The sequence below is a fragment of the Pristiophorus japonicus genome, chromosome 11 (genome assembly GCF_044704955.1).
Source record: "Pristiophorus japonicus isolate sPriJap1 chromosome 11, sPriJap1.hap1, whole genome shotgun sequence".
Taxonomy (NCBI): Eukaryota; Metazoa; Chordata; class Chondrichthyes; family Pristiophoridae; genus Pristiophorus; species Pristiophorus japonicus.
Genome location: NC_091987.1, coordinates 215,311,988 through 215,324,636, shown reverse-complemented (window position 1 = coordinate 215,324,636; position 12,649 = coordinate 215,311,988). Strand labels below are relative to the sequence as shown.

At 43.8% G+C, this 12,649-nt stretch overlaps 1 protein-coding gene across 3 annotated transcripts in view; it reads right to left on the bottom strand.

The window, feature by feature from the left end:
• Positions 1-12,649, bottom strand: part of sorl1 (sortilin-related receptor, L(DLR class) A repeats containing) — a 221,278-nt gene that overhangs the window by 135,757 nt on the left and 72,872 nt on the right. For all 3 annotated transcript variants that reach the window (XM_070894543.1, XM_070894544.1, XM_070894545.1), the window contains exons 3-6: positions 12,356-12,481; positions 9,029-9,190; positions 7,194-7,261; positions 4,465-4,645 (exon numbers count right to left, since the gene is read on the bottom strand). In XM_070894543.1, the coding sequence (XP_070750644.1) occupies positions 4,465-4,645; positions 7,194-7,261; positions 9,029-9,190; positions 12,356-12,481 (537 nt within the window). The remainder of the gene's footprint in view (positions 1-4,464; positions 4,646-7,193; positions 7,262-9,028; positions 9,191-12,355; positions 12,482-12,649) is intronic.

Genomic DNA, 12,649 nt, shown 5'->3' with positions numbered 1-12,649 from the left:
TTAATTTTTTTTGTAAAACTGAAGTGTTTAATGTTTGTAAACTTCCCTTTAAATCCCCCCCCTCATTCCCTACGCCTGATTTTCTAAAGTGTAGACAAGGTTTTTTCGAGCGTACAAAAATCTTCACTTACTCCATTCTAAGTTAGTTTGGAGTAAGTTTTCACTGATGAAACTTTGAAAACAGGTGTAAGTGGCCGGACACGCCCCCTTTTGGGAAAAAAATTCTGTTCCAAAGTGAAACTGTTCTAAATGACTATAACCGGAGCAAACTAAATGGCGAGAATTCCGATTTCTAAGATACTCCGTTCTACACCAGTTGCTCCTAAAAATCAGGAGCAAATCATGGCGAAACTTGGGGCCATAATATCTAGCTTCAGTCACTCACCGAATGAATTTAATTGCTCAGCCTGGGTCTCCACATAAATAAAAGGTACAAGTACTCCCTCAGTTAGTCATTGTGAACTCCATCAATCAATTACAGCAAACTTAATGGTGATAACTGCAGTAGACTTAACTACCCATGCCAAGTCTATAAATGATTTTACAGCATTAGAGCAGGAAATTCAGCTGGGGGAATTTAGTGGACTGCTTTAACTGAAACATTATCCTTTTTAAAAGTTTTTTTTTTACATAAAACTGGTTGGAATATTTCTTCACTTATGGCACCGTTAAAAACAAATTCAGTTAGCAAAAACTAAAATCAACCGTGACTTGGAATTATTTGGGGAAATTTGTTTCGGAAAGCCCAAGTTCCAATGACATCAAGGGTGAGCTTCATGTAGTTACTGAGCTCGGCAACATGACGAACTGAATTAATATGCATCAAGCTGTTAACGGCCATTTGATTTGATGTTTATTAACTCATCTGTGTTACTGACAAGCAACCCCACAATGTCCTTTTGTAGATGCCTTTGATCAAGACAAGGTCAATAATGCAAACAACATGGCACTGGCCAAGTTCTCAGCAAAACTCCCTTTTTCAGGTTGAATAAGACTACAAACAGAATTCAATGCAAATACTCTGGTTAGCAAACATAGCTGAATCTTTCCAAGAACACCAGTTACTGAGACTGTGTCCTGGATCACACCAGCATCCAATTCTCAAACTGAAACAAAGTGACATATACTGGAAACTTGGACTTTCCTGGCTCTTTCTCAGGTTCAAGTGAGAAGTGTTGGTACCGTGAGAATTAGAAACAGAAAATAGCTGCAGGAGCAGGCCATTCAGCCCTTCGAGCCTGCACCGCCATTCAATATGATCATGCAACTTCAGTACCCCACTCCCGCTTTCTCTCCATACCCCCTGATCCCCTTAGCCATAAGGGCCACATCTAACTCCCTCTTGAATATATACAACAAACTGGACTCCACAACTTTGTGGTAGAGAATTCCACAGGTTCACCACTCTGTGAAAAAGTTTTTCCTCATCTCGGTCCTATATGGCTTACCCCTTGTCCCTAGACTGTGACCCCTGGTTCTGGACTTCCCCAACATCGGGAACATTCTTCCTGCATCTAACCTGTCTAGTCCGTCATAATTTTATATGTTTCTATGAGTGAGCCGATCCAGTCTTTCTTCATGTCAGTTCAGCCATCCCAGGAATTAGACTAGTGAACCTTCGCTGCACTCCCTCAATAGCAAGCGTGTCCTTCCTCAGATTAGGAGACCAAAACTGAACACAATACTCACTAGTACACTGGAGCAAACTTGAACCCCTTTGGCCCTACCCATGGTGGCCACCACCTTGAGACACCAGAACATAACATAAGAAATAGGAGCAGGAGTCAGCCATTTGGCCCCTCGAGCCTGCTCCGCCATTCAATTAAGATCATGGCTGATCTGATCTTGGGCTCAGCTCCACTTCCTTGCCCGCTCCCCATAACCCCGCACTCCCTTACCGTTCAAAAATCTATCTATCACCACCTTATATATATTCAAAGATCCAGCGTCCACAGCTCTCTGGGGTAGAGAATTCCAAAGATTTACAACCCTCAGAAGAAATTCCTCCTCATCTCAGTTTTAAATGGGCAACCCCTTATTCTGAATCTATGCTCCCTAGTTCTAGATTCCCCTATGAATGGAAATATCCTCTCTGCATCCCCACCTTGTCGTGCCCCCTCAGTATATTATGTTTCAATAAGATCACACCTCATTCTTCTAAACTCCAATGTGTATAGGCCCAACCTGCTCAACCTTTCTTCATAAGTCAACCCCCTCATCTCAGGAATCAACCTCGTGAACATTCTCTGAACTGCCTCCAATGCAAGATAAGAACAGAGATAAGAAGCAATTCCAGACAAGAAGGGCAACACTGCTTGTGACACTTCACTCCCATTTCATTTCTAGAACTGTTTCTTAAAAATATATATTTTTAGGCCCAGGGAATTCAGTTTCTGCTTGTCTATAATTTTATTCCTTTATCATCACTGGCTTGGGTATAAGCCAAACAATTTGCAATGGTGTCAAATCAGCCGAATAACAGAGTAAAGCAAATTGCTACAAAGACTCAGTACTTTCAATGGACAATAACTGCAACCTTGCTGGCCTGACCAGATCCCGAGAACAATATATGTATGTAAAGAAACAATTTAAAAGGGCATCACCTAGGACCATTACATGAGTTTCTTCCAAAATCTTGAGTACTCAAGTGTACACTTCACTTGCGCAGGATATATTGCAAAATTTGCGATGAGGAAAACTAAGGAATAAACAATTCTAAAATTCCATGCAACCAGTAATAATGAAGAAGAAATAATGCCAAAATGAACTGATTGGAGCTAGTGAATCAGGCTCAAAAGGCTACAAATTAGCTTTTCGTTCCTTCCATCCTAAACCATTACTCATGCATTCAGCATTTTCCGTTCTCCCTAAATCCTTGTTTTATTTCAGTTTATCAGTACAATGCCTTTCTTAAACAGAAACAAAGGTATAGGAGAAGAAAACTCTCCCACATAAATATCCCCTCAATATTGATCTTTGTGTTGGAAAAACTAAAAATGACAAATATACATCTCATAAAAATTCACATTTATGTTCTTTTTTTTCCATTCACTGGATGTGGGCATCGCTGGCAAGATCGGCATTTATTGCCCATCCCAAATTGCCCTCGAGAAGGTGGTGGTGAGCAGCCTTCTTGAACCACTTCAGTTCACAGTGTTGTAGCAGTTTGGTACAACTGACTGGTTTGCTAGGTCATTTCAGGGGGCAGCTAAGAATCAACCACATTGCTGAGATTCACATATAGGTAAGGGCGGCAGATTTCCTTCCCAAAAGGATATTAATGAACCAGATGGGTTTTTACATTACTGATGCTAGTTTTTTTAAATTCCAGATTTATTTAATTAACTACATTTAAATTCCCCAGCTGCCATGGTGGGATTTGAGCTTGTGTCTCCGGGTCATTAGTCCAGGCCCCTGGATTACTTGCCCAGTAACATAACCACCATACTACCCATATATGCTCATGATAACCATGCAAATAGAAAAAGTGGAAAACTGCAAATGCTCAAAATCTGAAATAAAAACAAAGAGCTGTGAATGCACAATATGGCTCAGCAAAGCTCTTCAGATGCTGACTGGCCCGCCTTGTCGTTCCAACATATTCTGCTCTATTTCCATTTGCTAACGTTCGCTGTTGGTTTTATGCTCGAGAATCTTTCTTGTTAAAATAAATGAACCTCAGCCATTTTAGCATTGTTCTAAATTAAAATAGGTGGAACTGATTCAGCAAACAAGCTGGAGCTGATCAGACTGAATGGATGAGAATAATTAATGCCATAACAGATTTGAACTGACTAGCCAAATTGAAGGGTGAAGGAAAAAGACAAACCAACTTAAAAGAGAAAGACTTAAAATAGTTGGACAATTATATAAATCATGTACTCCTTTCTCTCTCCAGAGACTTGAGCACAAAAATCTAGGCTGACATTCCAATGCAATGCTGAGGGAGTGCTGCACTGTCGGAGGTGCCATCTTTCGAATGACTCATTAAACCGAGGCCCCATCTGCTCTCTCAGGTGGACGTAAAAGATCCCATGACACTATTTGGAAGAAGAGTAGGGGAATTCTATTTGGTGGTCTGGCCTCAACTAACATCACAAATAAAATTATCTGGTCATTATCACATTGCTGTTGATGGGAGCTAGCTATTCGCAATTGGCTGTCGCGTTTCCTACATTACAAGTGACTACACTTCAAAAAAGTACTTCATTGGCTGTAAAGCACTTTGGGATGTGCTGCTATATATATGCAAGTCTTTCTTTTTCTTTCTCCTAGTAACAGCTAGTGACATACTCATAGAAAAATTATTTTCATCGTGTAATGAATTTGTTTATAGTACGGTTAGTATTATAGGGCCCAAGATCAATATTAAGGAGATATTTAGATAGTACAACATTTTCCAACATTTTGCTTGCTCTTTAAAAATCGACAGAACTTTCAGAAAGCATATTTTTGAATACTCACCACCTTCTTCGTGGCAAACATGTATTTGTCTTGCAACTGAAAGTCGTCTACTCCTTCCAACAGGATCTCACGGTTTTCATCAGTCTGAAAGAAGTCCTTGCTTTTGATGATGCTGGAGGAACCTATCGGCTCATGTCGTTCAACGTAAACCGTAGTAGACGAGTCATATGGTTCGATACCCCTGCAAAATCAATGGCCAAGTATAACTGCAGTTTCTGAAAACATTGATAGCCCACTGGTGCAGCAGTGTGGTAACTGACTGGTGCTGTGGGGTCAGGTTTCGACCGCCCGCGAGAACGGCGCACAAACAGTGCCGACAGCTGCGCGTGTGCGCAGTGGAGGCTGCGCGCGTGCGCAATAGCTGCTGGCGGTCCTGTCTCCGGGGCGACGACCCTATCCCAGGCCGAAGAGACGTCGCCCCTATCCCCGGCCGAGTGGCCTGCGCATCTTACCTCGGCGGCAGGGCCCACCCTGCCCGAAGAATTCCTGACAGCCGGCGTCGGCGTCGCCTGAAGAGTCGGCGGCAGCCCAGAATCGGCTGCGTGCGGGCCCCGCCCGAAGTCCTCGGCGGGGCCCGGCTTCTTCAACGTCTTCTCTCTTCCTCCACCCCCCACCCCCATCTTCCTCCGCCCCCCCATAACCCCCCACCTCTGTCATCTCCCTGGTGCTGCAGGCGAGTAGAAATAACTTTTTATTTATCGAGTGATTTTTAATTTTTTTTTTAATTTTTAATTTTTTTAATTTATTTGGATTGATTTATTAGTTTATTTCTTGATTTATTTATCATTTATTATTGATGATGGCTCTTTATTTGCAAAAGTAACATGTTTAATGTTTGCAAACCCCCCTCCCCCACTTTTCGTTCCATACACCTGATTTATAAGTGTAGGCAAGGTTTTTCTGAGCGTATAAAAATCTACACTTACTCCATTCTAAGTAAGTTTGGATTAAGTTTTTGCTGCCTAAACTTGCAAAACAGGCGTAAGTGGCCGGACACGCCCCCTTTTGAAAAAAAAAAATCTGTTCTAAAATGAAACTGTTCTAACTCACTAGAACTGGAGCAAACTAAAGGCAGAGAATTGCCATTTCTAAGATACTCCATTCTAAACGAGTTGCTCCAAAAAAATAGGAGCAACTCAGGCCGAAACTTGACCCCTGTACCACTAAGTAGAACAACCTTGCAATCAGGACTTTTCCAAAACCATGGGCCCAAAACTCACCACCATTTAGCTCCATCTTTCTTTTTTTTTAAAAAGAGCCAACAGTGCTTTTTGGAGCCAACTTAATTTTGCAGGTTACGCCAATGTTATAACGCCATCCTTAACAGATAACGGCTGAATTTTTTTAGTTAACGTTTTTATGACGTTTCTCGGGGTCAAACCCACCCATAACACCTTTTTTGCGAGTTTCGCCAATAAGGATTTAAAAAAATAATAATTTTATATAAATGGCGCTGGGGACTGTTTTGTAAAACCTTACCGTACCAAGTCGGAGTCTGATAGAAACGGTGTTACAGGCGCCATCTTGTTTATCGGAGCTGAGTAATGGGTTTTGGAGAGAGGGAACAAGACTTATATTATATCCAAACTAAACTAAAAAAGTTTGTTTGTGTGGTGGGAAGAGAGAAACTTTACTTATTGCAGTAAATTGAGAGTTGAAGTGCAACCACCAAACCGCTGCTCACCGGGCTCAAGGCACACAGGTTTAGAGCACCGGCCGGCAGGATCGTTTCTTTGGCGGGACACAGGAGCTCGGCTTCAAAAGAAGCCCGGGGCGGCGGTTAGAAGCCAAGCTGGGAGAGGGGCAGCAGCAAGGGGGCACTCGGCCAGGGATAAGGGCGGCAGCGAGGGGCCATTTGTGAGCCGTTGGCTGGGATGGGGAGTTTCAGCATCAAAACACGCCCAGGGCAGGTACAGCACGGATACAAAAGCAAAATACTGGATGCTGGAATCTAGAAAAAAACAAACAGAAAATGCTGGAAATCTCCGTGTCGGCACAGGAAAAATCAGCACAGGTTAGCTACAGCATAAAAGCTCTACAATTACGTCACCCTGGAAACCTAAATACTTGGACATGTGCAGAACGGGGCCTCATTTTGTCGGCACAGAAGCCAAGCTCCACCCACAGAAGCCAAGCTCCACCCACAGAAGCCAAGGTCTTTCTGCGCTGCACCAAATTCAAAGAGAAAAATGGCGAAACTTCGGACTTTTTTTTGGCGCTTCTTCGGCTTAAAAAAAATTGGCCATTAATTTGAAATAGTGTCAAAAAAAAGGCAACGTGGAATTTTGGGCCCCATGTCCCTAATCTCTGGGGTCAATCCACAAGCTGCTCACATTCCTCCCAACAGCCCAACTTGTTACGTAGAGACGTGAGTGGGTGGGGGGGGGGGGGGGAGAGCGCCGTTGAATGCCATCACTCGGATAGGGACCTGCATGTTGCAAAGGGAGACCCAAAGGGCACAGTAAACAAAAGGAACTCAAACGGAAAATGATTCATTATTATAGCTTTTCCCGGTTGCAGCTTGCTCATCGCCATGCACAATTATCTGGGTTTGGGGAGCGTCCAAGATGCACAGTTCTCCCAGGAGCGATATATCATTCAATGATAAACTTGGCAAGAGGCTTCAAAAAGACTGCATCAGGCTAATCTTCTATTCCAAAGTGAATTTGAGTTAGCTCCAACTTGCACACATTAATGTACAAAAATAAACATTACGTAAATATGCATACCAGTAGAAAGATTTGACATGCTCCTGAATCAAGATCCAAGTTCGTCCAAAGTCATCAGACTTCCAAAGCTGCAAGATAAAAACACACTTCATAGGACAGGCAACTCTCAAGCACACATTCGAGGAACCTGAATTGATTAATCCAATAAAAAGGCACCAACTGCACCATTCCCATTGTACTGCCCGAAATTAAAAGGTGTAGGGCCCAAATTTAACGCCCCATCTGGTGGAAGCCAGGCAAGAACCAGCTGCCTTGACACCCTCTCTCTCTGGAGGATGCACATCAAGTCAATTTGAACCATCTGTCAAGCAAATTCAGGATGCACGACTGGGATTGGTTTGTGGGTTTAAAAGACTGGCTACACTCATTGTTAAGAATCAAACATGAATAGTGGACTGGAAGACTTCATTCCAGCAAGAAGTCATTGCTGAGAGAAAATAGAAGAGAAATTTGGCAATTAAAATTCGCAATGGTCAATTAAGCAACTAAATAAATATTTATGCCTGAATAAATCATGAAAAGATGAAACCGGTAGCTTCATCAGCCTCTAACTGGCATGGAATAGCAGGACTGCAGACAGAAAATGGAGACAATGAACTGAAGTACAAACATAGAATAAGGTCTTATCTGCAAAAGTTGTGGCGGGGGGGGTGGAGGAGAGAAAAGAGCACAAGGTTTATATATAGCTAGGTGTTATTGCATGGGTTCATTATTTTCTAACGAAGACACAGAAATGTAACCAAGTGTATTAGGTCAGCATCTGAGAGAAAGTTAGGATGGAATTTCACGTGGGCGCCTTGATCGGATTCAGTAGATTTAACACTTTTGGGCAAGACTATAATGGGTGGGATCTGAAGAATAACTTTTTGGCCAGATGCTGTGTTTATTTCTAACATTCATATTTCAGGTGAAGATTTGCAATATTCATTGGTTTCATTTTTTTTTAATCTCATTTTATTTGCTTTGTTTGAATGACTGCCTATTTATTTAAATGAAGGTAAGTTATTGGCTTAAATCAAAATAATAAGTTGCATTACTGCAAAACAATAATTAAATATTACTAACTGAACATCAAAGGAACATTTCACAAGCTCAAGTGTTACAAGGATGAGAATTTTGAAATCGAGGCGTTGCTTAACTGGGAGCCAATGCGGGTCAGCGAGCACAGGGGGTGATGGGTGAGCAGGACTGTGTGAGAGTTAGGACACAGACAGCCGAGTTTTGGATCACCTCTAGTTTACATAAAGTAGAATGTGGGAAGCCAGCCAGGAGTGCATTGGAATAGTCAAGTCTAAAGGTAACAAAGGCATGGAAGAGGGCTTCAGCAGCAGATGAGCTGAGGCAAGGGTGGAGACGGGCGATGTTAAGAGGTGGAAATAAGCGGTCCTTAGTTATGTTGCGGATGGATATGTGGTCGAAAGCTAATTTCAGGTTCAAATACAACACCAAGGTCACGAACAGTCTGGTTCAGCCTCAGACAGAAGCTGGGGAGCAGGATGGAGTCAGTATATGCATTACTGATGTATATATTCAGATAAAAGTGTTTATAATTTTCTCACAACAGCAAAGCTATATGGGGAAAAGATTTCTGCACAACACGCAAATATTTTTGCTAGGAATCTAGTTATATACCTGCACTCAACACGCCTTACATGCTCTCATTTGGTTTTGAAAGCTTTTAGGATAAATTCTAGTGAACCAATATCTATTTCTTTTATTTTAGGGCCAGTATCTTGCAAACAGTATTCCTCTCCTCCTTACGTTCTACTGGATCAGCAGAATTGTCCATCAGTAATGCCCACGATAGCAGGGCCTAAACAAAAGACTAACAATACCTGTTTGTTTGGATGAGAGCTGTCATACCCCAGCACAAGATTGGAATACCGGCTGTGCATGAGAAGATCGGTAGGACTGAATGGAATTTGGAGGCCCTCAATATCATTGCAGAAGTTGAGTGTGATCCACAAGTAGTGATTTTTGGTATCTGCAAACATATACTGAGAAAACAAAATAAAAGGTAATGTCTACATAAGTCTTTATACACACACACACACTTATATACAGGTGGAACGTCCGAAAGCCGGAAACCTCAGGACCGAGGCCGTTCCGAATTTTGGGCATTTCCAGATTTCGGTACATCTTTCCAACATCTTGAAATCGGAAATGCTTAGGCCGTGGTGAGGTGAGGTGAGGTAACGGGGGGGCGGGGGGGACTGGGCGAGGTAAGGTTCGGCGGTGGGTCCGGATTTTGAAACATTTTCCGAATTCCGGTCAACCCCGCCACAGATCAGCCCCAGTGTCCGGATTCCAAAACATTCCGAATTTTGGAACTCCGGGTTTTGGACGCTCAACCTGTATACATACAATATATACACACACACAATTATATGGCTTAAATTTGTCTCCATAAAGTAATAGCCAACAAGATAAAAACATATTTACTGCACTATTGGGCTATTATATATTTGTTGATGCAATTAGTACTAATAATCTATTTTTATCTCTACAATGTCATTACCACAAATTGATACAAGCAGTCTATTAGTCAACAATACTTTGTAGCCAAACTTCAAAATGTAACTCCCTACATTTAAAATTATATTTCCTTGGGTAAATTACATATCACATTTTAGAGAAATGAAATTAAAAGCCACCAAAGCTTCAGAATTAAAATAGCTCTTAAATTAGTAATATGTTAGATAAACTATTTTGTTACTTAATTTTTTGTTTTTCTTTTTAAAGTGAGTTGATGCTAGGTATCAACTACAATATAAAGAAGAACAGAAAATGCAGGCAATACTCTGCAGGGCAGGCAGCATCTTTGTGGAGAGAGAAACAGAGTTAACGTTTCAGGTCGATGATCTCCCATCAGAACTGGGGAAAAAGTTAGAGATATAACAGGTTTTATGCAAGTGCAGTGGCAGGGAAAGGCGGGGGTGGGGGTGGGGGTGGGGAGAGAAAGAGGAAGAACAAAAAGGTAGGTCTGTGATAGGTTGGAAGACAGGAGAGATTAAATGACAACAGGTGTGATTGTACAAGGCAGAAGGAGATGGTACAGGTGCAGCGTCCCGAATCCGGAACCCTCGGGACCAAAGCCGTCTTTCTGACGTCACAAATCCGGAAACACCCGAGCCCAGGTTCGGGTATTTTCAGATTTCGGCATGTCAGAAGGGGAGGCGGGGGGGGGGGGGGGGCGGGTGCTCGCCAAAGAGCTGTTCAGGTCAACAGCCGATGAGATGTTTGGGCGGGCCCCACCGCCGGGAAAGAGTTTGGGCGGGCCCCGTCACCGGAAGAGCTGGTCGGGTGGGCCCATCGCAGAGGAGATGTTTGAGTGGGTCGGCGAGGAGGCCTCGAGGCAAGGGCAGTGGCGGCGACACGAGGCCAGAGGTTGGGCAGTGGTGAGGCGAGGCCCGAGGTCGGGTAGCAGCGAGGCAAGGGGCGACGAGGCAAGGCCCGCGGTCGGGCAGCGGCGAGGCCAGGCCAGGCCAGAGGTCAGGCAGCGGTGAGGCGATGGGCGATGAGGCGAGGTCCGAGGTCGGACATCGGCGAGGTCAGAGGTGGTGAGGCAAGGTCAGAGGTCGGGCAGTGGCGGGACCTATAGGTCGGCGGGTCCAGATTCCGGAACATTTTACAGATTCCGGACGACCCTGCCACCAATGGGTCCGGAGTCCGGAACATTCTGGAACTCCGGATTTTGAACGCTCAACCTGTAATAGGACAAGTAAAGAAACAAAAGATGAGTTGAGAAGAGGTCGGCCAGCTCTAAATGTTCTGCCTAATGAGGGGGATGCAATGGGACCGTTCCATCACAGTTTGTAGGGGAGGGAGGTGGGTGGAAGTGGTGATGAGGGGGGCGTCTCATGCTAAGTTTTCAATAACAGGTTTAACTCAGGAGTTCTCAACCTTTTTGCTACTAGGGCCCCATGTAACACAACACTACTATTTTCTTCCCCCAAGGAACTGTTCCTGTCACGTGGTAAAAAACACAGCAGCAAAGGTGCGCACAGCAAGATCCCATGATGGATCCCCATATACGATGAGCACCCAAGCTCCAGGCTCACTTCCCGATGTATAAAAACAGTCAACTGTCACGGCCATCTGCACCTTGCATGTGATGCCCCTGGGACTTGGACCAGGGATGGCGAGCTCTTGGCGGCGGCAGGCAGTCTGACCAGCCCCCCGAGCCATGCTCTCTCTGTAAACAGCCACCACGGACAAGCAGCTGTCAGCTGCATAAAGGAGACATCAGTTGAACATTCACCGATATTCTTTGGTTAACGCTCGGCCCATTACCCCACAAAATGGACATCAAACCCCACTGACCTGTTGCTCCCCTTACCAGATTTAAATATGGCGGGCAGCAGAGCGGGCATCATGCGGCCGGCCGGGAAAATAATCCGCTGCCGACCGTCATCAACAGATCGGGGGGAGGAGAGCAAGCGAGGTCCTGTCTCCTCCGACATCAGTGGAACATCGGCCCAACTAAACTCCCCTCTTTGTTTTTGGAGGTGGGTTAGAAACAAAATAATCTGTTTTGAGTTCTCCTTCTTGGTAATAAACGGGTCAGCACCGACATCGGTAGTGATCAGTCTCGCTCTTTTTATTGTTGACCTTGCTCGCAGAATGGGAATTATAAAGAGATTTTATTCTGATGCTGATTTGGCAGACCCCTTGAAAGCTCCGGTTGGGAACCCCTGGTTTAACCCGTGTAAATTTAGGCCAACTGCAATTTACAGTTATACTCTAACTGCAGCTGAACTCCACACATTCCGAGCTATTCACTCCACTTGTCTCACTGATTCACAACAGGGACAGGATACAGCTTACTGCAGTTAGCCCAAACGTCTTACAAAAAAGTTTAAATTTGTGCACTGAAATCAGTGGATTCAAATTCAGGATCCGAAGCACATGCACTGACAGAGGCAAATAAGATACTCAACAGCCACAATCCTCCAGCAGACAGGAAGGCTGTGCAAGAGAACTGATGGCAATTCATGTCAACGCAGCTTTGGATAACTCGGTAGACCACAAGAAGGGGAAGTAAAGATGCTGCAATAATGAGACACCCTACAATTCAAATAAACTTGTGTAAATACCTATAGTATTGGAAATGAAGGTCATATTTTAACAACTTTTGCAATAGTACAAGGAATGTTCCTTACCCGTTTGTTATCTGCTGGACTGTGGTAAAACTGAGCAATAACTGTCTGGTTTTTTATTCCATCTCCTAGCTTGAACTGGTCTTTAATTCTCTTGAAGGTTTTTCCATAATTATATGAAACATACACCTGCGGGGAAGAGAAGAAGAATTACATCGACACTGCAGCAAAGAAACAGAACATTCGGCCCAACAAGTCTATGCTCCACATGAGCCTCCTCCCATCCCTTTTCATCTCAGCCCATCAGCATACTCTTCTATTATTTTCTCTCTCGTGTGCTTATCCAGCTTCCCCTTA